The sequence below is a fragment of the Symphalangus syndactylus genome, chromosome 11 (assembly GCF_028878055.3).
Source record: "Symphalangus syndactylus isolate Jambi chromosome 11, NHGRI_mSymSyn1-v2.1_pri, whole genome shotgun sequence".
NCBI classification, from domain to species: Eukaryota; Metazoa; Chordata; class Mammalia; order Primates; family Hylobatidae; genus Symphalangus; species Symphalangus syndactylus.
Genome location: NC_072433.2, coordinates 120,226,471 through 120,249,817, shown reverse-complemented (window position 1 = coordinate 120,249,817; position 23,347 = coordinate 120,226,471). Strand labels below are relative to the sequence as shown.

General features: G+C 45.3%; 1 protein-coding gene across 12 annotated transcripts in view; it reads left to right on the top strand.

Annotated features, from left to right (window-relative positions):
- Positions 1-23,347, top strand: part of WDR59 (WD repeat domain 59) — a 101,763-nt gene that overhangs the window by 12,512 nt on the left and 65,904 nt on the right. For 5 of the 12 annotated variants that reach the window (XM_055299483.2, XM_063612418.1, XM_063612424.1 and 2 more), the window contains 5 exons: positions 6,574-6,709; positions 11,627-11,712; positions 13,391-13,471; positions 14,884-14,921; positions 20,969-21,057. The exons of 2 other annotated variants lie outside the window; for them this stretch is intronic. In XM_055299483.2, coding sequence (XP_055155458.1) covers positions 6,574-6,709; positions 11,627-11,712; positions 13,391-13,471; positions 14,884-14,921; positions 20,969-21,057 — 430 coding nt within the window. The remainder of the gene's footprint in view (positions 1-6,573; positions 6,710-11,626; positions 11,713-13,390; positions 13,472-14,883; positions 14,922-20,968; positions 21,058-23,347) is intronic. 5 more of the 12 variants (XM_063612423.1, XM_063612419.1, XM_063612420.1 and 2 more) reach the window with 2 other exon arrangements.

The window sequence follows — 23,347 nt, the reverse complement described above, 5'->3', positions numbered from 1 at the left end:
TGCCTCTAGGTCTTTCAGGATTCTCTCACCACTTCTATTCAACACAGTATTGAAAGTTCTGGCCAGGGCAATCAGGCAAGAGAAATAATGAATATTCAAATAGGAAGAGAGAAAAAAAAAGGAAAAAAGAAATAAATAGAGAGGAAGTCAAACTGTCCCTGTTTGCAGGTGACATGATCCTATATCTAGGAAACCCCATTGTCTCAGCCCAAAAGCTTCTTAAGCTGATAAGTAACTTTAGCAAAATTTCAGGATACGAAATCAATGTGCAAAAATCACAAGCATTCCTATACACCAACAATAGGCAAGCAGAGAGCCAAATCATGAATGAACTCCCATTCACAATTGTTACAAAGAGAATAAAATACCTAGGAATACAGCTAACAAGGGAAGTGAAGGACCTCTTCAAGGAGAACTACAAACCACTGTACAAGGAAATCAGAGAGGACAGAAGCAAATAGGAAAACATTCCATGTTCATGGATAGGAAGAATCAATATCATGAAAATGGCCATACCTCCCAAAGTAATTTATAGATTCAATGCTGTCACATTAAACTACCATTGACATTCTTCACAGAATTAGAAAAAACTATAAAATTCATACGGAACCCAAAAAGAGCATCTATAGCCAAGAGAATCCTAAACAAAAAGAGCAAAGCTGGAGGTATCACACTGCCCAACTTCAAACTATCCTACAAGGCTACAGTAATCAAAACAGCATGGTATTGGTACAAAACAGACACACAGACCAATGGAACAGAATAGAGATATCAGAAATAAGACCGCACATCTACAACCATCTGATCTTTGAGAAACGTGACAAAAACAATCAATGGGGAAAGGATTCCCTGTTTAACAAGTGGTGCTGGAAGGACTGGCTAGCCATATGCAGAAAATGGAAACTGGACCCCTTCCTTAAACCTTATAAAAAAAATAAACTCAAGACTGGATTAAAGACTTAAATGTAAAATCCAAAACTATAAAAACCCTAGAAGAAAATCTAGGCAGTACCATTCAGGACATAGGCATGGGCAAAGATTTTATGACGCAAACACCAAAAACAATTGCAAGAAAAGCAAAAACTGACAAATGGGATCTAATTAAACTAAAGAGCTTCTGCACAGCAAAAGAAACTATCATCAGAGTGAACGGACAGCCTACAGAATGGGAGAAAATTCTTGCAACCTATTCATCTGACAAAGGTCTAATATCCAGAATATACAAGGAACTTAAACAAATTTACAAGAAAAAAACAACCCCATTAAAAAGTGGGCAAAGGATGTGAACAGACACTTCTCCAAAGAAGACATTTATGCAGCCAACAAACGTATGAAAAAAAGCTCATCATTACTGATCATTAGAGAAATGCAAATCAAAACCACAATGAGATACCATCTCTCGCCAGTCAGAGTGGCAATTATTAAAAAGTCAAGAAACAACAGATGCTGGTGAGGCTGTGGAGAAATAGGAATGCTTTTACACTGTTGATGGGAATGTAAATTAGTTCAACCATTGTGGAAGACAGTGTGGTGATTCTTGAAAGACCTAGAACTTTCATTTTCTTATATTGGGTTTGTTGTTGTTGTCGTTTTGAGACAAGGTTTCACTCTGTTGCCTAGGCTGGAATGCAGATTACGGCTCGCTGCAGTCTCAACTTCCAGGGCTCAAGTGATCCTTCCACCTCAACCTCCAAACTGCTGGGACTGCCGGCATGTACCACCATGCCTGCCTGGCTAATTTTTTTTTTTTTTTTTTTTTTTTTTTTGTAGAGGCAGAGTCTCCCGATGTTGCCCAGGCTGATCTTGAACTCCTGGGCTCAAGTGATTCTCCTGCCTTGGCCCCCCAAAATGCTGGGATTATAGATGTGAGGCGCTGCACCTGGCGTTTTCTTATACTGAATTTTACAATATGCGTAGTAAATTGTATGAAGTGTGGTAAACCTAAGTAAATAGCTAAAATTTACAAGCATATATACTTATGTAATCACCATTCTGATTAAGATACAGAAATTTTTTTTAGAACCTTGGAAGCTCCTTCAAATCTGGAAATCTGTATCTTTTCGTTTAGAGAAATTTTTCTGTATTATGTCTTTGATCATTTTCTCCCTTTTATTTTCCCATTTTCTTTTTTTTTTTTGAGACGGAATCTTGCTCTGTCACCAAGGCTGGAGTGCAGTTATGAAAACTTGGCTCACTGCAACCGCCACTGCTTCCTGGGTTCAAGCGATTCTCATGCCTCAGCCTCCCAGGTAGCTGGGATTACAGGTGAGCACCACCACACCCAGCTAATTTTTTTTTTTTTTTTTTTTTTTTTTGAGACGGAGTCTCGCTCTGTCGCCCAGGCTGGAGTGCAGTGGCGTGATCTCGGCTCACTGCAAGCTCCGCCTCCCGGGTTCATGCCATTCTCCTGCCTCAGTGTCTCCAAGTAGCTGGGACTACAGGCGCCCGCCACCACGCCCGGCTAATTTTTTTTTTTTGTATTTTTAGTAGAGACAGGGTTTCACCGTGGTCTCAATCTCCTGACCTCGTGATCCGCCCGCCTCGGCCTCCCAAAGTGCTGGGATTACAAGCGTGAGCCACCGTGCCCGGCCCACACCCAGCTAATTTTTGTAGTTTTATTAGAGATGGGGTTTTGCCATATTGGCCAGGCTGATTTCAAACTCCTGACCTTGGGTGATCCACCCACCTCAGCCTCCCAAAGTGCTGGAATTACAGATGTGAACCACGTACCTGACCTCATTTTCTCTTCTCATTCTTTCTTGTTGGAATTCCTACTAGTAGTCAGTGTTGGATATCTTGTATGACTTTTCTTCTGGCCTTGTTGTCAGTTTTGTATTCTGGGAGTTTTAAACTTTAGCTTCTTTTTTTTTTTTTTAGATGGAGTTTCACTCCGTTGCCCAGGCTGGAGTGCAGTGGCGTGTTGTCGGCTCACTGCAACCTCCGCCTCCCGGGTTCAAGCAACTCTGCTGCCTCAGCCTCCCAAGTAACTGGGATTACAGGCTCCTGCTGCCATGCCCACTTAACTTTTTTGTATCTTAATAGAGACAGGGTTTCACCATTCTGCCCAGGCTGGTCTCAAGCCCCTGAGCTCAGGCAATCCACACACCTCAGCCTCCCAAAGTGCTAGGAGTACAGGCGTGAGCCACTGCGCCCGGCCTAAACTTTAGCTTCTAACACTACTTCCAGATTTAAAAAAAATTTTCAACTATTTTAATTTTCAAAAAATTTCAACTTCTGTTTTAATGTTTATTATTATTTATATTGTCTCTTAACTCTTGGAGACTATTGGTTCCAAGATTTTTTCTCTTCTGCATTTATCGCTGTTTCCTTTGAATTCCTTCTTTTCTTCTTCCTTTCTCTCTTTTTTTTTTATTGTTATTATTTTGGAGGGCAGTGGGGAGGCAAGGGAGGAGTTTTTTCTTTTCTTTTTCTGTTTTGTCACCTAGGCTGGAGCGCAGTGGGGCAATCATGGCTCACTGTAGCCTTGAATTGCTGGGCAAGCAATCCTCCCATCTCAGCCTTCTCAGTAGCTGGGACTACAGGCACATGTACCACACCTGGCTAATTTTATTTTATTATAATTTTTTTTTTTTTTTTAATGCAGATAGGGTCTTGCCAGGTTGCCCAGGCTGGTCTTAATTCCGGGCGTCAAGCGATCCTTCTGCCTCAGCCTGCAGCACTAAGAGTTCCAGTGTGAGTTGCTGCTTCCAACCATGAAGGCTTTTTTTCTTTGTGTTGTGTTAGTCTCTATCCTTCAGGTATCCTCCAATGACTGAGATCGTTGGCTGCTAATGTTAAAGAGCAACTGGCATCTCTCTTTAAGTGGGTAGATGGCGGAGGAGATCAGGTGGGAACCATGCCCTGTTAGTGGATGTCCAAATGTCATTATCTCCAGGGTTTTGTTGTTGTTTGCTTGCTTTTGTTTTTTCCTGGGCTGGTCATTTTCTCCTGAGAAGTCTCTCTGAAGAGGAAAAGGCAGAGTTGTGAGTGCTGCATAGAGAGAGGAATGACTTAGTGCAGCACTTCCCACTTCTCAGGTCTGGGGCTGCTCTAGGGGAGAATAGCACCCACTCTCCACTGAGGCAGCCACCTGGCTGGATGGGTTACACATAACCCTCTCCTTAGTGGTTTTTTTTTTTTTTTTTTTTGAGATGGAGTTTTGCTTTTGTTGCCCAGCCTGGAGTGTAGTGGTGCGATCTCGGCTCACTGCAACCTCTGCCTCCCAGGTTCAGGTGATCCTCCTGCCTCAGTCTCCCTAGTAGCTGGGATTACAGGCATGCACCACCATGCCTGGCTAATTTTTTTTTATTAGCCAAGGGTTTCTCCATGTTGGTCGGGCTAGTCTCGAACTCCCGACCTCAGGTGATCCATCCGCCTCGGCCTCCCACAGTGCTGGGATTACAGGCGTGGGCCACTGTGCCGGCCTCCTTAGTGCTCTTTCAAACAGGTCTCCCAGTTTTGTTCTGCTTGTTGTTTTCCAGCCCTACCCCTTGCCCTTGTCTTGAGACTAAAGCCTCCAGTTGAGGGGAAGCAACTTGCTTTGCACTCACTTCTCTCTCCATGTACTTTGGTTTTATTTAGCTTTTTTTTTTTTTTTTTTTTTTTGAGATGGAGTCTCAGCCTATTGCCCAGGCTGGAGTGCAGTGGCGTGATCTCAGCTCACTGCAACCTCTGCCACCCAGGTTGAAGCAATTCTCCTGCCTCAGCCTCCTGAGTAGCTGGGATTACAGGTGCCTGCCACCCTGTCTAGCTAATTTTTTAGTATTTTTAGTAGAGACAGGGTTTCACCATGTTGGCCAGGCCGGTCTCCCACTTCTGACCTGAGGCAATCCGCCCACCTTGACCTCCCAAAGTGCTGGGAATAGAGTTGTGAGCCACCATGGCTGGTCTATTTAGCTTTCTTTAGATCGATTACCATTTGTCCATCTGCTTTTCATTTCCTGTCTCATTTTCTTTGTCTTTGGAGGTTTTTTGTCTTCTTTACTCTTATTGTAGTGGAGCATTGGGGAAAATGAAGATAAACACCTATGTTCCATCAGGTGTGTTCACCCTGAAGTGCCCACTTTCTGCCTTTGTACATTTGCCCTGTAAGGTCTCTGCACCCCCCTGTTGATACGCACCTCACATGTATAGCTACTAGCCTTGTCCTGTTGTTCTTCTGATGGGACGGTGGCAGCTGGCCATCGCAGGATCAGGTGATTCCTTTGGAGCAGGCCAGAGATTCTATGTGATATTTGTTCTGCACTTTCTTAGAAGTCCTGGAAATTCTGTGAAATTGTGTATTCCCCTGGCTTTTCTTCTTCTCCCTCCATCGTCTCTCCTCAGAGTTCTGCTACCACCTAGAGTTTTGTATGCCATTTCCTGGCTCTTCTGAGCAGGGATAATTAATCTTTTTCTTCATTTTTGAGCTTGCCTATTCTCATTGATCTCCAGGGGCTTGGAGTGGTCTCTAGCAAAGAATCAATAGCTGATGGCTGCAGAGATGTTGATTCACACACCAAGGATACTTTACTTAAAAAAAAATAAGTGCATGCAGAACCTCCCTGTTTTCAGATCCTTTATGTTAATTGGCACCTTGAATATTACTGGCACTTCATATGTTATTTTAATTATTCCTTTTTGTTGCTATTGTTAACCCTCTTGATAGATTTAGTTTAGTTTTCTTGACAAGGGAGTAGTAAGGGGAATTTTGAGATTTTCTGCTTCTACAGGATTTTGGCTTAGTAATAAGTGATATGTTTAATTTAACTCACATTTGTTGAGTGCAGAGCACTGTGCCTCGTGATGTGAAGCATACAAAGATATTCAAGACGGCCAGGCACGGTTCCTCGTGCCTGTAATCCCAGTACTTTGGGAGGCTGCGGCGGGTAGATCACCTGAGGTCAGGAGTTCGAGATCAGCCTGGCCAACATGGTGAAACTCCGTCTCTACAAAAAATGCAAAAATTAGTTAGGCGTGATGGTGGGTGCCTGTAATCCCAGCTACTTGGAAGGCTGAGGCAGGAGAATCGCTTGAACTCGGGAAGCGGAGGTTGCAGTGAGCCGAGATCGTACCACTGCACTCCAGCCTGGGTGACAGAGCGAGACTCTGTCTCAAAAAAAAGAAAAAAAAGATATTCATTCTCTGAACACTTAGTTGACTCAGGACAAGAGCCTTAAATTAGTAGTCCTGCTACAAGATAAATGCTGCGGTCAAAATGCAAACTATGCAATGGGAGTAATGTGGAATTAATTAATTTAGTAATTAACCCTAGCTGGGGGATTGGAAAAGTCTGGGAGAAGGGCAGGTTTGAGTTGAATCCAGGGGAGGAGGCCAGACTCTCATGGATGGATGTGGTAGGGAAGGCCATCTCTGGAGGTGGGACTCTCACAGGGACACTTCTTCCCTTTGTGTGATAGCCACCTTGAGTTACACTTGTCACTTCTTTGCCTTTCAGAGTAAATAAATGCCATGTGTGTTTGGGTTTTTTGGAGCACTGCTTGCAAATTGTATGCAATTCCAATTGTGCTTTTCTATCTTAATGCTAATGATGTTGTGTTTTTATACTATTATAATGTTGATATTGGTCTCTAGCCGCAGATTCTTATACATCGTCAATCTAGATGCCCCTTTCGAAGGTCACCGAAAGATCTCTCGCCAGAGCAAATGGGACATTGGAGCTGTGCAGTGGAATCCTCATGACAGCTTTGCACACTATTTTGCAGCTTCGGTGAGCTTATTTAAGGAATACAGGAGAATGCTGTTAAATGTGTCATCTGGGGCTGGCAGATCTATGTCCTGTGTAGAGAAGAGAATGCAGTCCTCATTGCTCATTTGGAAAAGAGGTTTGGATGGTTCTGAGAAAAAGGCAGAGGCAAGTTATGGATTAAATATATGTGGGAATGGTTGCTGGTCCCATCGGTGTCAGGCCTTGTATTTCTAGGGACTGAATTCAGATTTTGAAAGGGAAACAGGCAGATGCATCCATTTGTGTGAGTGGTGAGAACCTGTTTCATCAGCAGCAATATAACTAGCCAGCGGCCAAATGGCAGATGACTTTGAAAGACATTCTAAGGAGGGTAACTGGCGAGCTGGTGTGGAGTTGACCTTCATTGCTTTCAGAGGGATCAGAAGACTTCCCCTACCCTTCCATTCAAAGGAAGGGATTCTTCCTTGATTGGGAATCATTAGATTTCGTTAACCCCATCAAATTTTATGTGCCTGTTTATGTGTGATTTTTTTTTTCCCCTAGGGAAAACATGTATAAGTTTTGTTAGGTTTTCTAATACAAAAATCTTTTCTTTATACAAAAAGATTGTGGACTACAACCTCTCTGGCATCTTTCTCCAGATTCTGTGTCACATTGTATTCTAGAATAATGAGAGATCTAAACTTTTTGCTCTTTTTGTACTGGGCTGGCAGGAGAGTATTTAAAGGAATTCTGATTCACCAGGGGCAGGACCACTGTACAGTCTGTCTCAGTCTGTTCTTGTCAGGAAAGGCAGTCTGCAGAAGGAAAGCATCTGAGCAAAGAAAGAAGAGCAACTTTGTCAGCTTGAGAAGGAACAGAAAGCCGCCCTTCCCAGCTATTTCCAAAATAGGATCTGCCTTTAACTGTGGATGTCCGAGGTTGCGCTGATTTTCAGGGCTATTCTGAAAGAGAAAGGGAGAGTCAGTCTTTCTGCCTTTCTACTCTCAGCCTCTTTCCTGGGTGATAGAAGGAGCTCTTTTAGTTGGTTTATACCTCGGGACCCTTATTCCCCTCTCACCCTTGGCCCCTGATCGTCTAGTCCAGGGTTTTTTAACCTTGGCACTACTGGCTTGTTAGGTCATTCTTTGCGGTGGGGGCTGTGCTGTGCGTTGTAGGAAGTTCAGCAGCATCCCTGGCCCTACCTACTAGATCTCAGTAGTATGCTCCCCTCCCCTTGTTATGGCAATCAAAAATGTTTCCAGACACTGTCAGATGTCCTCTGGGAAGCAAAAGCACCTCTGATTGGATTTAGGCTGACGCCTCAGTAGTTGTACTCAGTGGATTAACACTGCATTTGTTTGGGAGTGCTAACAAAGACAGCCTTTTTAAAATTTGTTCTTTAACCATTAATCATTTTAAAGTGAACAATTCAGTATCCTTCACTGCATTCACAGTGTTGTATAACCACCACCTCTATCCAATTCCCAAACATTTCTGTCCCTCCAGGGTAAAACCCTTTATTCATTAAGCAGTTTCTCCCCATTCCTCCCTCCATTGCAACCCCTGGCAACCACCAGTCTGTGCTCTGTCTCAATGGCTTGATCTATTCTGGATCTTTCATAGACATGAAATCATAAAATAAGTGGCCTTTTGTGTCTGACTTCTTTTACTGAGCATATGTTTTGAAGTTCATCCATGTTATAGCAGGTATCAGAACTTCATTCCTTTTTATGAGTGGATAATATTCGATTGTGTAATTGTTTATCTATCCGTCCATCCATCAGAGGACATTTGGCTGGCTATTGAATAGAGCTGGTAGGAACATATGTGTGGATGTACTTGTTTTCACTTCTTTTGGGTAAACACTTAACAGTGGAATTGCAGGGTCATATGGTAATTCTGTGTTTAACTTTTGGAGGGAACCACTATTTCCACAGTGGTTAACCTTTTATACTCCCATCAGCAATGTACAAAGTTCCGATTTTCCCACATCCTCTCCAAAATTTATTTTTTGTATTTTTAAAAAATTATAGCCATCCTAGTGGGTGTGAAGGTGTGAAGTGGTACTTTATTATGTTTTTTTGTTTGTTTGTTTTGAGACAGAGTTTCACTCTTGTTGCCCAGGCTGGAGTGCAGTGGCGTGATGTCGGCTCACCACAACCTCCACCTCCTGGGTTCAAGCGATTCTCCTGCCTCAGCCTCCCGAGTAGCTGAGATTACAAGCACATATCATCACGCCTGGCTAATTTTGTATTTTTAGTAGAGACAGGATTTCTCCATGTTGGTCCGGCTGGTCTCAAACTCTCGACCTCAGGTGATCCACCCACCTCGGCCTCCCAAAGTGCTTGGATTACAGGCATGAGCCACTGCACCCAGCCTTATTGTGGTTTTAACTTACATTTCCCCAGTGACTAAGGATGTTGAGTATCTTATTGGCCATGTATATGTCATTTTTTTGGAGAAATATCTGTTCAAGGCCTCTGCCCTTTTTTTTTTTGAGATGGAGTCTCGCTCTGTTGCCCAGGCTGGAGAGCAGTGGTGCTATCTTAGCTCACTGCAAGCTCCACCTCCCAGGTTCACGCCATTGTCCTGCCTCAGCCTCCCAAGTAGCTGGGACTACAGGCGTCCACCACGATGCCCGGCTAATTTATTTGTATTTTTAGTTGAGAGAGGGTTTCACCCTGTTAGCCAGGATGGTCTCGATCTCCTGATCTCATAATCCGTCTGCCTCAGCCTCCCAAAGTGCTGGGATTACAGGCGTGAGCCACTGTGCCCGGCCTTGCCTCTGCCCTTTTTCGAATTGGGTTGTTTGCATTTTCACTGTTGAGTTGTAGTTCTTTATATATTCTGGATATTAGACCTTTATCAGATGTATGATTTGCAAATGTTTTCTTCTCTTTTGTTGATTGTCTTTTTACATTCTTGACAGTGTGATGCACAAAAGCTTTAATTTTAATGAAGTTTATCTGTTTTTTCTTTTGTTCTTGCTTGGAAGGCAATTTTTTTTTTTTTTTTTTTTGAGACGGAGTCTTGTTCTGTTGCCCAGGCTGGAGTGCAGTGGCGCCATCTCAGTTCATTGCAGCCTCTGCTTCCCAAGTTCAAGGAATTCTCATGCCTCAGCCTCCCAAGTAGCTGGGACTATAGGCACGTGCCACCACGCCCAGCTAATTTTGTATTTTTAAGTAGAGATAGGCTTTCACCATGTTGGCCAGGCTGGTCTCTAACTCCTGACCTCAAGTGATCCGCCTGCTTCAGCTTCCCAAAGTGCTGGGATTACAGGCATGAGCCACTGCCCCTGGCTGGAAGGCAACCTTTTGAGAAAGCTTTAGTTAGGGAAATCTGAGGTCAAGTCCTAGTTTTAACATTCTGTCTTTTATCTTGAGAGGCCCCACAATTTTCTGAGCCTTGCTTGCCTCATCTATAATGTGGGTGATGATACCCGCTGTGTCGTGTGTTGGGAGAGGTCAGAGGCCAGATTCGTTAAGGTGGACTGGCACTAGCAGACCCTCCAGAAATGGCAGGGAATATTATTAGAAGAGGGAACTTTTCTTTTCATTCCTATTCTCATGGAAGCTATTTTGAATCCTACCTTTTCACAAGAATCTTAACTTTTTCAATTTGGGTACTGGTATTTCAGGATAAAAATCTCAGAATTTTATACATCTGTCTGTCTCTGAGCTAAAATGACAATCAGTCTAATATATATATATATATACATATATATATATATATACACAAAATTTCAAAACTTATTAAGTAGCCTGCCATTGTTCTCAGCCTATTAGTAATCTTTATCACTTTCAGTGTGTTTCATAAACTCATGATATGTAGGGAGCCTTTGCTGTTTTGTTGTGTATTTAAGTGAAATGTACTTTGATGGAAGTTATTTTTCTTTTGTAGCTGTGGTTTCTTCTGGTCCATTTTCCCTGTCACTTTCTGCTTAACCCTTTAAGAAATTAAATACAGGCATATTTCAAGGAGTGTTAAATAATTTTGCCTTCTAGGACACCTTTTTGAGGATCTTTCTTCTTTTCTTTTCTTTTTTTTTTGAGATAAGGTCTTGCTGTGTCACCCAGGCTGGAGTACAGTGGCACAATCACGGCTTACTGTAGCCTCGACCTCCCAGGCTCAAGCGATCCTCCCACCTCAGCCTCTGAAGTAGTGGAGACCACAGGCATGCACCACCATGACTGGCTAATTTTTAATTTTTTTTAGTAGAGATGCGATCAGGCTATGTTGCCCAGACTGGTCTTGAACTCCTGGGCTCAAGCAGTCCTCCTGCCTCAGCCCCTTAAAATGCTGGGATTACAGGCATGGGCCACCAAGCGCAGCCTCTTTTTTCTCTCTTATGCACCTATGTTTTTAAAGTGTCGTGGGACCCAGTTGTGATGGCACAGTCCTCACATCTCACATCTTATCCCAGCTATCCTGGACTCTGAGGCGAGGGGATTGTTTGAGCCCAGGAGTTCTAGAAAAGCGTGGGCAATATGGATCCCATCTCAAGAAAAAAACAAAAACCTGTGGTAGGTGGACTCTGGGCATTTGGTCGTGGAAGGGTGAGCTGGAGACATCCAGTGTACCAGCAGCTGGGGAGACAAGTGTGTGACCTTCAGAGGGAGGAGGTTCCTCTAGTGGCCGGGACATTTTCCTGGCCCATGAAGCTCGTGTGCAGAAGTGCTTCTGCACCTTCAGTTCAGCTGTGACTGTTCAAGATGCGTCTCTTAAGATAGTCTTGCCTTTCCATTTTGAGATTCACAGACCTACATACTGAGCTGAAGTTAGCTCAAGCTAATGTTAATTGTACTTATTCCTGATGGCTTTTTAAAGAAAAGTTCAGCCTGAAGGATCTGTGCCATGCATGAGATCCCTGGCTTCCTGTTCTGCGCCTTAAGCTGATTGGGGCAAGACCATATATCCCAACGTACTTGCCTGTGGCCTTCTTTCCCGTCTTTTCAGAGTAACCAACGAGTAGACCTTTACAAGTGGAAAGACGGCAGTGGGGAAGTTGGCACAACCTTACAAGGCCACACTCGTGTCATCAGGTAGGCACCAGCCCTCCACAGCTCCTTGGCTGTCTTGCTTTGTCACAGTCCCCTGGGGGCGAAATGATGATGCCATCCTCCTTGCATGGCTTGACCGTCTGTGTCGCTCAGGTCCCGGGTGGTCAGCGGGTTATTAGCATTCACTGAGATGATGGTGAAGAACACAGTGAGGAACAGCCGGCATTTAGGAAGCACCATCGTGTAGCTGTTGACCCCCATCCCAGACCACATCCCGGACGGATATAGTCCAGTCCAGGGTAAAGGATTAGAGATGATTTTTTTGTTGTTGTTGTTTGAGATGAAGTCTCACTCTGTCGCCCAGGCTGGAGTGCAATGGTGCGATCTTGGCTCACTGCAACCACCACTTCCTGGGTTCAAGTGATTCTCCTGCCTCAGCCTCCCGAATAGCTGGGATTATAGGTGTGCACCACCACGCCCGGCTAATATATATATATATTTTTAAGTAGAGACAGGGTTTTACCATGTTGGCCAGGCTGGTCTTGAACTTCTAACCTGAAGTGACCCGCCTGCCTTGGCCTCCCAAAGTGTTGGGATTACAGGCGTGAGCCAGCGCACCTGGCCTAGAGCTGACTTTCGTCATAGGAGGGGAGCGGTTATGCAGCAGAATCCCCCAGTTCATGGTCAGTGGTGCCTGGGAGGACATGGGGATGTCAGGGAGTGGTCCTTGGCTTTCTCTCCGGCAGCAGCGGTTACAGAGCTCCTGCGTCACGGTTCATTACCCAAGGGCACAGCCGCCTCCCAGTCGAGGCTTCCAGTTGGTTTTGAGTTTTCCTTGAGGCCGCTCTTTCCCTGGGTCACTGTTTCTGGGCTAAGCTGACCTGGAAGTGCTGAGAAAGGTGAGACACTTGGGTTGGGTGGAATGTTCTGTGCAGTCGCTGCCTGTCTAGGAAGGAGAGCATGGGTAGGGGACACCACAGGCCTCTGGCCCTCTCTGGGTGCTGCATGGCAGTATGGCGGTTTGCCGCTGCTTAAGGATGTTGGGTTTACCCAAGGTGCCTATGGTGGAATTTGATTTAGAAAATGATAAAGGAAAGATTACTTTATGTGTTTTTCCTTTGTTTTGTCTATTTAGAGAGAGAAAGGTTTTTGGTTGTTTGTTTGTTTTGAGATGGAGTTTCACTCTTGTTGCCCAGGCTGGAGTGCAGTGGCTCACTGCAGCATCTCAGCTCACTGCAGCATCTGCCTCCTAGGTTCAAATGATTCTCCTGCCTCAGCCTCCCGAGTAGCTGGGATTACGGGTGTGCGCCACCACGCCTGGCTAATTTTTGTATTATTAGTAGAGACGGGGTTTCACCATATTGGCCAGGCTGGTCTGGAACGCGTGACCTCAAGTGATCTGCCGACCTCAGCCTCCCAAAGTGCTGGGATTACAGTCGTGAGCCACCGTGCTCAGCCCAGAGAGAGAATGTTTTAAGTTGAAGCACTCCATTTCTTTTCTGGGAGCAGATGATAGTATAGCTGGTGAAGAACCTGGCAGTTTCCTTCCAAACTCATGTTCATTCCCAAGGAACTTTGGAGATTCTCAGCCTAAACCACATTAAGAAGCCCATTAATGATGACATTCGGAAGCCACTGGAGACTCGATGTGGTAGTGCTTTGGACCTGGACTCTGAATTTTTTTTTCTTTTCTTTGTTCTGTTTATTCTTTGTGTCCCAGCGACTTGGACTGGGCAGTGTTTGAGCCCGACCTCCTGGTTACCAGCTCTGTGGATACCTACATCTACATTTGGGATATCAAGTAAGAACAATTAGGAGGCATAACCACTTGGTTGGGGGTGATTTGGGACCTTTGTTTTAGAGATCAAGTGTCTTAGTTTGGTTTCCCCTCGATACAGACCTCGAGACAAGGATTTGAGTGCAAATATATTATTTGAGAGTGAAAGACACAGTTGTAGGGGGATAGAGAAGAGAGCTAGGACCTCTCCAGGCAAGACCTTAAGGAAAACTCTTCCCTACTTAGAGTCTGTCCTCCCTCCCTTCCTCCCTCTCTCCCTCCCTCCCTCCTTCCCTCCCTCATTTCCACCCTTCCCCCCTTCCCTCCTGTCTTTTCTTCCTTCCTCTCTTTCTTTCCTTTCTTCTTTCTTTCTCTTTTTTTTCTTGAGACAGGGTCTTATTCTGTCACCTAGGCTGGAGTGCAGTAGTGTCATCTCAGCTCAGTACAGCCTTGAACCCCTGGGCTCAAGTGATCCTCTCACATCAGCCTGTTGAGTAGCTGGGACCACAGGCACTTGCCACCATGCCCAGCTAATTTTTATTTTTAAATTTTTTTTGTAGAGACAGAGTCTTTTTTTTTTTTTATTATTATACTTTAAGTTTTAGGGTACATGTGCACAATGTACAGGTTTGTTACATATGTATCCATGTGCCATGTTGATTTCCTGCACCCATTAACTCGTCATTTAGCATTAGGTATATCTCCTAATGCTGTCCCTCCCCCCTCCCCCCACCCCACAACAGTCCCCGGAGTGTGATGTTCCCCTTCCTGTGTCCATGAGTTCTCATTGTTCAATTCCCACCTATGAGTGAGAACATGCGGTGTTTGGTTTTTTGAGAGACAGTCTTGCTGTGTTGTCAGGCTGATTTCAAACTCATGGCCTCAAGCAATCCTTCTACCTTGGTCTCCCAAAGTGTTGGAATTACAGGTGTGAGCCATTGTACATGGCCTGTAATTTGTTTTCTTTCTTTTTTTCTTTTTTCTTTTTTTTTTTGAGACAGAGTTTTGCTCTTGTTGTCCTGGCTGGAGTGCAGTGGCACGATCTCGGCTCACTGCAACCTCTGCCTCCCGGGTTCAAACAATTCTCCTGCCTCAGCCTCCCGAGTAGCTGGGATTTTAGGTGCCTGCCACATGTGGCTAATTTTTGTATTTTTATTAGAGATGGGGTTTCACCATGTTGGTCAGGCTGGTCTCGAACTCTGACCTCAGGTGATCCACCCACCTTAGCCTCCCGAAGTGCTGGAATTACAGGCATGAGCCACTGCACCCGGCCAGCAGGTCTCTCTTTACACCTCTTTTTAAGGCCCTCACAGCGGATCTACCTACTGCAAGTCCCCACTGAAAGGAAAGCGAAGAATAGTGTGCAAAGGGTGAAAAATGCCAGGGGGGTGGTGGCATATAAATTGGGAATTTGATTTTTTATTTTTATATTTCAGAGACACAAGGAAACCTACTGTTGCACTGTCTGCTGTTGGTGAGTGTATGCTTCTCCCACCTCACCCTGGCGCCTCGGTTTGTCTTCATGTTCTTCCTTCCAGTTCTTTCCCGTTCCTTCCTATTCCTTTCCATCTCCCTCTCTGACTGCCTCTGTCCAGGCTGCGCCATGGCTGAGTGGAATCGTAAGTCCCGTGTTTGCAAGGGGCTCAGTTTAGGCTGCTTCCGGAAACCACAGTTAGGACTGTTGAGTGTGGAGCAGGACCTCATTTCAGAGTCCAAGGGCAAGAGCCAAGTTGATTTGTTTGTAACCTTTTTGTAGTGGAAAATTTCAAACATTCTGTAAAAATAGGGAGAAGAAAATGAACTGCCTGTGTTCATCGTCAGCTTCAACACTTGTTGTCATCATACATCCAATTTTATTTCATCTTTTCCTCCACCCACCATTTCACCTCCACCTTCATCCCCCTTGTGATCGTTCTCTTTTTTGAGACAGAGTCTTGCTCTTGTTGCCCAGGCTGAAGTGCAGTAGTGCAACCTCGGCTCACTGCAGCCTCTGCTTCCCAGGTTCAAGCAATTCTCCTGCCTCAGTCTCCCAAGTAGCTGGGATTACAGGCGCCTGCCACCACACCTGGGTGATTTTTGTATTTTTAGTAGAGACAGGTTTCACTGTATTCGCCAGGCTGGTCTTGAACTCCTAACCTCAAGTGATCTTCCTGCCTCGGCCTCCCGAAGTGCCGGGATTACAGGTGTGAGCCACCATGCGCGGCCCCCTTGTGATTATTTTGAAGCTAGGTATCATATTTCTTCAAGTATTTCAGTGTATGTTTTTACAAAAGAAGAATCCCAATACCATGCTTAAAAATACCTAAAAATATTAGCAGTAACTCTTTAATATCATCAAGTATCTAAACAGCATTCAGATTTCCCCAATAGTCTCTCTCTCTTTTTTTAGTTACAAATTGTTTGAAAAATGGTTTCAATAAGAATCTAAATAAAGTCCATACCTGTAAGTGGTTGATATATTTCGCATCTTTTGAAGTCTCTCTCCTTCTCCTTTTTGGATTTGTGTTTTTCTTTTCCTGTAGTTTATTAAAGCAATAGTTCATCCTGTGGTTTCTCCACAATGAGATTGCACTGATAGTATCTGCATGGTGTTTTTTTTTTTGTTTTTTTTTTTTAAGAGAGAGTTTTGCTCTTGTTGCCCAGGCTGGAGTGCAATGGTGGGATTACAGGCATGTGCCACCATGCCCAGCTAATTTTGTATTTTTAGTAAAGATAGGATTTCTCCACGTTGGTCAGGCTGGTCTTGAACTCCCGACCTCACATGGTCCACCCGGCTTGGCCTCCCAAAGTGCTGGGATTACAGGCTTGAGCCATTGCGCCTGGCCCATGGTGTCGTTTAATATGGATGAACCAAGTCTTTGTAGTTACATTCTCATCTACCTGTTTTCATTGCTTAGTTGGAACTGACCTTTTCTGGAATTCTCAATTGGGGCTACTAGGGAATATTCCCAGCACTTCCTGAGAGTAGAATGTGGAATAGAATTGGTATAACTTATTCACAAAGATAAAGCTAAATTGACAATATTTTGGCGTCCTTTATAAAAGCATGTGTTATCTGTCTCTTAAATTCTGTCCCTTTTGTATCTCCTTGGTGCATTGGAACACACATTTGGTGTTTGCTCTGAAACGGTTACTGTGCATGGTTCTTTTTCCCTCTGTACCCCCATGCGTTTTTATGTGAAGGCCTTTAGCATCATGATTGTATTAGCAGCTGGATGATATGATTTGTGAAGTTAGAAACCACTTCTTTCTTTCTTTTTTCTTTTCTTTTTTTTTTTTTTTTTTTTTTTGAGACAGATCTTCACTCTGTCACCCAGGCTGGAGTGCAGTGGCGGAATCTCAGCTCACTGCAACCTCCACCTCCTGTTGTTCAAGTGTTTCTCCCACCTCAGCCTCCCGAGTAGCTGGGATTACAGGCAGGTACCACCACACCCAGCTAATTTTTGTTTTTTTTTTTTTTTTTTTTTTTTTTTTTTTTTTTTTGAGACGGAGTCTCGCTCTATCGCCCAGGCTAGAGTGCAGTGGCGCGATCTCGGCTCACTGCAAGCTCCGCCTCCCGGGTTCACGCCATTCTCCTGCCTCAGCCTCTCCGAGTAGCTGGGACTACAGGCGCCCGCCACCGCACCCGGCTAATTTTTTGTATTTTTAGTAGAGACGGGGTTTCACCGTGTTAGCCAGGATGGTCTCGATCTCCTGACCTCGTGATCCGCCCGCCTCGGCCTCCCAAAGTGCTGGGATTACAAGCGTGAGCCACCACGCCCGGCTAATTTTTGTATTTTTAGTGGAGACAGGGCTTTACCATGTTGGCCAGGCTGGTCTTGAACTCCTGACCTCAAGTGATCTGTCTGCCTCGGCCTCCTATAGTGTTGGGATTATAGGCGGGAGCCACCACGCCTTGCAGAAACCATTTCTTTCTTACTCAGTTCTGTAGATAAGTATATGTATTTGTGCACTACAGGCATTTGTGCCTGATCCAAGGAGATACTTAATATAGTAATACAGTAATCCCCCCTCGTTCTCAGGGGACACAGTCCAAGACCCCCATTAGATGCCTGAAACCACAGATAATACTGAACCAAATATACTATGTTTTTTTTTCTGTACGTACATAACTAGGATAAGGTTGAATTTATAAATTAGGCGCAGTAAGTGATTAACAACAACAACTAATAATAATAAAGTAGAACAATTATAACACCGTACTGCAATAAAGGTTATGTGAATGTGGCTGGGTGCGGTGGCTCACGCCTGTAATCCCAGCACTTTGGGAGGCTGAGGTGGGCGGATCACCTGAGATCAGGAGTTCGAGAGCAGCCTCAACATGGAGAAACCCCATCTCTATTAAAAATACAAAATTAGCCGAGCGTGGTGGTACATGCCTGTAATCTGAGCTTCTTGGGAGGCTGAGGCAGGAGAATTGCTTGAACCTGGGAGGTGGAGGTTGCCGTGAGCCGAGATTGCGCCATTGTACTCTAGCCTGGGCAACAAGAGCAAAACTCTGTCTCAAAAAAAAAAAAAAAAAAAAAAAAAAGATTATGTGAATGTGGTCTGTCTCTCTCTCTCTCTGTCTCAGAATGTCTCCTTGTACTGTACCCGGGGTGACTTGACACTGCAGAAGGTGTAACCACGGATAAGGGGGACTAAGCATTTGTTGCGTGGATATATGAATCAGACACCTGTGCTTCTGTGCTAAGTGCTTAACAATTCTACTGCTCTGCCCCCCACCCCCCACCTGCTTTAGGTACTTATGATCTGAGACATAGACTGGCCGCAGAGGGCGTATAACTGAATAGAAATACAGATGGTCTACAGATGCCTCAATCACATTCTCCTGACTTTGTTACTTACATTTATATGTTTCTTTTTTTTTTTATTTTTGAGACAGAGTCTCGCTCTGTTGCCCAGGCTGGAGTGCAGTGGCACGATCTCAGCTCACCGCAAGCTCTGCCTCCCGGGTTCTCGCCATTCTTCTGCCTCAGCCTCCCGAGTAGCTGGGACTACAGGTGCACGCCACCACGCCCGGCTGATTTTTTTGTATTTTTAGTGGAGACAGGGTTTCACCATGTTAGCCAGGATGGTCTCGATCTCGTAACCTCATGATCCACCTGCCTCGGCCTCCCAAAGTGCTGGCATTACAGGTGTGAACCTCTTCGCCTGGCCACATTTATAGATTTCTAAGTTAGATTGGTTTTAGGGAAACCCTAAAAAGGACAGTGGTTCTTTTTTTTTTTGAGACAGAGTCTTGCTCTGTCGCCCAGGCTATAGTGTGGTGACACGATCTTGGCTCACTGCAACCTCTGCCTCCTGGGTTCAAGCGATTCTCCTGCCTCAGCCTCCCCAGCAGCTGGGACTACAGGCATGGGCCACCACACCCAGCTAATTTTTGTAATTTTAGTAGAGTTGGGGTTTCACCATATTGGTCAGGCTGGTCTCTAACTCCTAACCTTGTGGCTTACCTGCCTCGGCCTCCCTAAGTGCTGGGATTACAGGCGTGAGCCTCTGCACCCAGCTGAAAGTGGTTCTTTTTTTAGCCTGCTTGTTCTCATTGCTTTTTTTTCTGTTATAGATCTTTCTAAAAAAATGGAAGTAGGAGACTTCTTTCCTTTGTACTCAGTGAGGTTTCTCAGTGGTGCAGAGCCACCCTGGGGGAAAAGAGGCAAGTGAGAGGCTTGTGGACCTTGATAAGCTGCTGGATCTAGCATACCCTGAGTGGTGCAGCCTCGGGTACTGCCTGCTCCCCAGAGCCTGTGGTCCCCATCTCTCAGGGGACACATTATTCATGCCCTTTGGGATAGAGAGTCACGTTGTGAGTATTCCAGAGTGTTCTCTATGTCTGAGAGTTCTCATAGCCTGGGACCTCCATTTGACCCTGGTGTGATGATTTTTTTTTTTTTTTGAGACAGTCTTGCTCTGTTGCCCAGGCCTGAGTGCAGTGGTGCAATCTTAGCTCATTGCAACCTCCTCCACCTAGGTTCAAGCGATTCTCCTGCCTCAGTCTCCCAAATAGCTGGGATTACAGGTGCATGCCACCACGCCTGGCTAATTTTTGTATTTTTAGTGGAGATAGGGTTTTGCCATGTTTGCCAGGCTGGTCTTGAACTCCTGACCTCAGGTGATCCACTTGCCTCGACCTTCCAAAGTGCTGGGATTATAGGCGCGAGCCACCGCGCCCGGCCTCTGGTATAATGATCTTGATAAAGCAGGTTACTCCCAGAGTCCCTTGGGAGCCCTCGAGTTCTGATGCCTCCCCACTGGGAAAGGTGTGTTCTCTTGGACTCTTAAGTAACTCTGTCAAGGAGGTAGAGCAAGCTCTTCTCACTCACTTTCTCCTCCAGCTGATATCCTTCCTTGCAAAGAAGCCACCTCCTAATACTCTTCCTTGCTTCATCTTCACTGGTCTCCACCATTTGTTCTAGATGACATAAGATACCCTATGTCTCAAGAAAGAACAAGACAGACAAATGGCCTCATCAAAACCAACATAGCATATCCTTGGACAGGACCAAGTTCTGGGCTTAATGCTCTGTGTCCTGTTAGGTTCTGAGTCATTGCTCTGTCCTACTCTGGACTTCTTGGATCAAGTAGCTCCCCAAAGCTGTGGATCTACTATGGGCTTCCTCAGTAATAAACACCAGGCAGAGGGACAGGTGTCACAGCAGTAATGTCATGTGTGCTATGAGCAAGGGCAGGAGGAGGCAGGAAGGAGTGCTGTCACTTCAGTTCTGGTTTGGTTCTTGATTAATGATTTATTTTTTAAGAGTTAGCTAGAAGTGCCACTATGTCCCAGTTTTCCATGTCTCGGTTCTTTCTGGCATCTCACATTATGCCTCCTGTCTTAAGTAGCCCTTTTGTCACTAATGTATCAATGACGCTCTGTATTGGCAGAGAAGGAAAAGGACTGAGGTCACACACTGCCAAGGGTGTTCCCTGTCCCTTATCAGTGTGGTGCCAGTGGCCACGGCTGACACAGCTGATGGGGAGATGGGGTGCGGGGAGCATGTAACCCTTGGGACAGAATTGGTCAACATTGGGGCTTATTGTTTAGCTGATCTTCAGCTAAGGCTGTGTTTTTCTAAGACTATTGCTCAGCAATTAAAAAAAAAAGAAGGGGCAGGCATAAGAGCCGAGGCTGTTCTAATTAGGAGTGCGAGCAGGTGTCATTTGGGGATGAGAAAGGGTCAGGTTGTGTGACAAGTCAATTACCAGCCAGCAGTGCCATGCTCAACTACTGCTCTGTAAGAAACTATGTTTTCCTGCTGATTCTGCTCAGAGTGAGCTGTAGATTTTTTTCCCCTGAGATTATTTCCTCAATTAGGTGACTATGATCCTGTTCCCATGTGTTAATTCATTTATTTTTTGGCTTCGTTTTATCTGGAATAGTGGAGTTGGTGCAGTCATAGAAACTTGAAGGGTTCTGGGCTTATTCAGCCAGAACTCATTATCCAGCTCCCCTGGCTGTGCTCCGCTCTGCTTCCGAAAGCACCGAGGGCAGCAGCTTTCTTCCCTGATTTTTCTTTGCAGCGGGTGCCTCCCAGGTCAAATGGAATAAAAAAAATGCTAACTGCCTTGCCACCAGCCATGACGGCGATGTGCGGATATGGGATAAGAGGGTGAGTGATCTCTTTTTTTCCTCTTGTTGGTCTTTGATCCCTCCCAGAGGGTGTGAAGATGATTTTATGAGTGCCAGGAGTTGTCTTGAGAGTCCGGGGGACCCTGTGCAGCATGGTAAATGGCCATTTTAAGCTCATAGTACCAGATGGTATTTGCGTCTCAATCCAATGTTGAAGGAAGCTAGGGAAGTGAGACATTAGGAACAGTGGTTGAAAAAATCAGCCCCATTTTGCCACCTCCTAATTATGACACCAGGTAAGCCACTGTCACTTCTCTTAGCCTCAGTTTCCTTCAAAATAAAGACACTAACAGTGTGTGTATCACTGGGGTTAAACCGTGGAGCCCAGGCGCTATTCTAGAATTGTCAGCAGGCTTCTTATCCCTGCCCCTGCTTGCACAGTCAAATGTATTTTTTCTCGGATGCCTGCCATCCTGAATACTCCAATAACGATGAGCAAGGCAGGGCGCTCATGATGCTTACATTTCCCCTTACAAGCCTAGATGTCCCATTAGCCTCAAAGTATTCTGCATATCAATCATATGTTCTTACTGCAGCAGCCCATGGACACGTAGGGATGGAAACAGTGCTGGGTCCTTGGCTGTGGCAGTAATGGAAAGTCTGCTGAAGTTGATTGTGTTGGCCTTAGTGAGGGTCATGGCACAGGGAAAAGACCTCCCCTGCATTGACTGCCAGACTGTTAGATAATAATGAACAGAGCTATCACTGCCATGAGACCTGGGTGTAAATCCTGCTTCCTGCCTGTGAGACCTGGGGCTAGAGACACTCAGGCGTTGTGGGGATGGCTTGTTCAGGGATGTCCCCACTGTCTTATCTTCCGGCTGCTCCCTTCCCTTCATACATTTGGAAGAGAAGTGGAGCAGAGATCAGGCGTGGCAGATCATGTGTTCTGCATTAGGCTCCAGGACATGCTGGGGAAGCCTTATGTGGCAGAAGCCCTCTGCCTTAGATAGCTCTTAGGTGAGAAGGTGATTTCATAGAGGTTGGGCAGGTGCATCTTCTTTTTTTTTTTTTTCTTGAGATGGAGTCTCACTCTTTTGTCCAGGCTGGAGTGCAGTGGGGACCTTGGCTCACTGCAACCTACGCCTCCCGGGTTCAAGCAATTTTCCTGCCTCAGCCTCCCCGGTAGCTGGGACTGTAGGTGCCCACCACCACGCCCAGCTAATTTTTGTATTTTTTAGTAGGGATAGGGTTTCACCATGTTGGCCAGGATGGTCTTGAACTCCTGACCTCAAGTGATCTGCCTGCCTTGGCCTCCCAAAGTGCTGTGATTACAGGCGTGAGCCACCACGCCTGGCCGCATCTTCTGTATGTTAGTTTTTGTCTTCTGTTCCTTTATGGCCATTTTCCCCTTTTTTTTTTTTTTTGAGATGGAGCCTCACTCTGTCACTCAGGCTGGAGTGTAGTGGTGTGACTATGGCTCACTGCAGCCTCGACCTCTTGGGCTCAAGCTATTCTCCTGCCTCAGCCTCCTGAGTAACTGGGACTACAGGTGCATGCCACCACACCCAGCCAATTAAAAAAAATTTTTTTTTTTTTGTAGAGACAAGGTTGCTGAAGTTGGCCACGAACTTCTGAGGTCAAGCGATCCTCCCACCTCAGTCTCCCAAAGTGTTGGGATTACAGACACAAGCCACTGCTCCTGGCCTTCTTTATTTCCTAATTAGGGATTGGTTTTATTCAATTTGTCACTAGAACAGCATTTTCGGCTGGGCACCGGTGGCTCATGCCTGTAATCCCAGCACTTTGGGAGGCTGAGGTGGGTGGATCACGAGGTTAGGAGATCGAGACCATCCTGGCTAACATGGTAAAACCCCGTCTCTACTAAAAATACAAAAAATTAGCTGGGCGTGGTGGCGGATGCCCGTAGTCCCAGCTACTCAAGAGGCTGAGGCAGGAGAATGGTGTGAACCCGGGAGGCGGAGGTTGCAGTGAGCCAAGATAGCGCCACTGCACTCCAGCTTGGGCGACAGAGCAAGACTCCGTCTCAAAAAAAAAAAAAGAACAGCATTTTCTAGTCTCGTGATTAGAAAGAAGGTAACTGATAACACTCATTTCCCTCAGCAAATCTATCTATTTTATTGAAAGGATTTTAGCTTTTTTTCTTTTTTTTAATTAATAATGACACTTAGGGCCGGGGTGGTGGCTCACACCTGTAATCTCAGCACTTTGGGAGGCCGAGGCGGGTGGATCACGAGGTCAAGAGATCGAGACCATTCCTGGCCAACATGGTGAAACCCCGTCTCTACTAAAAACACAAAAATTAGCTA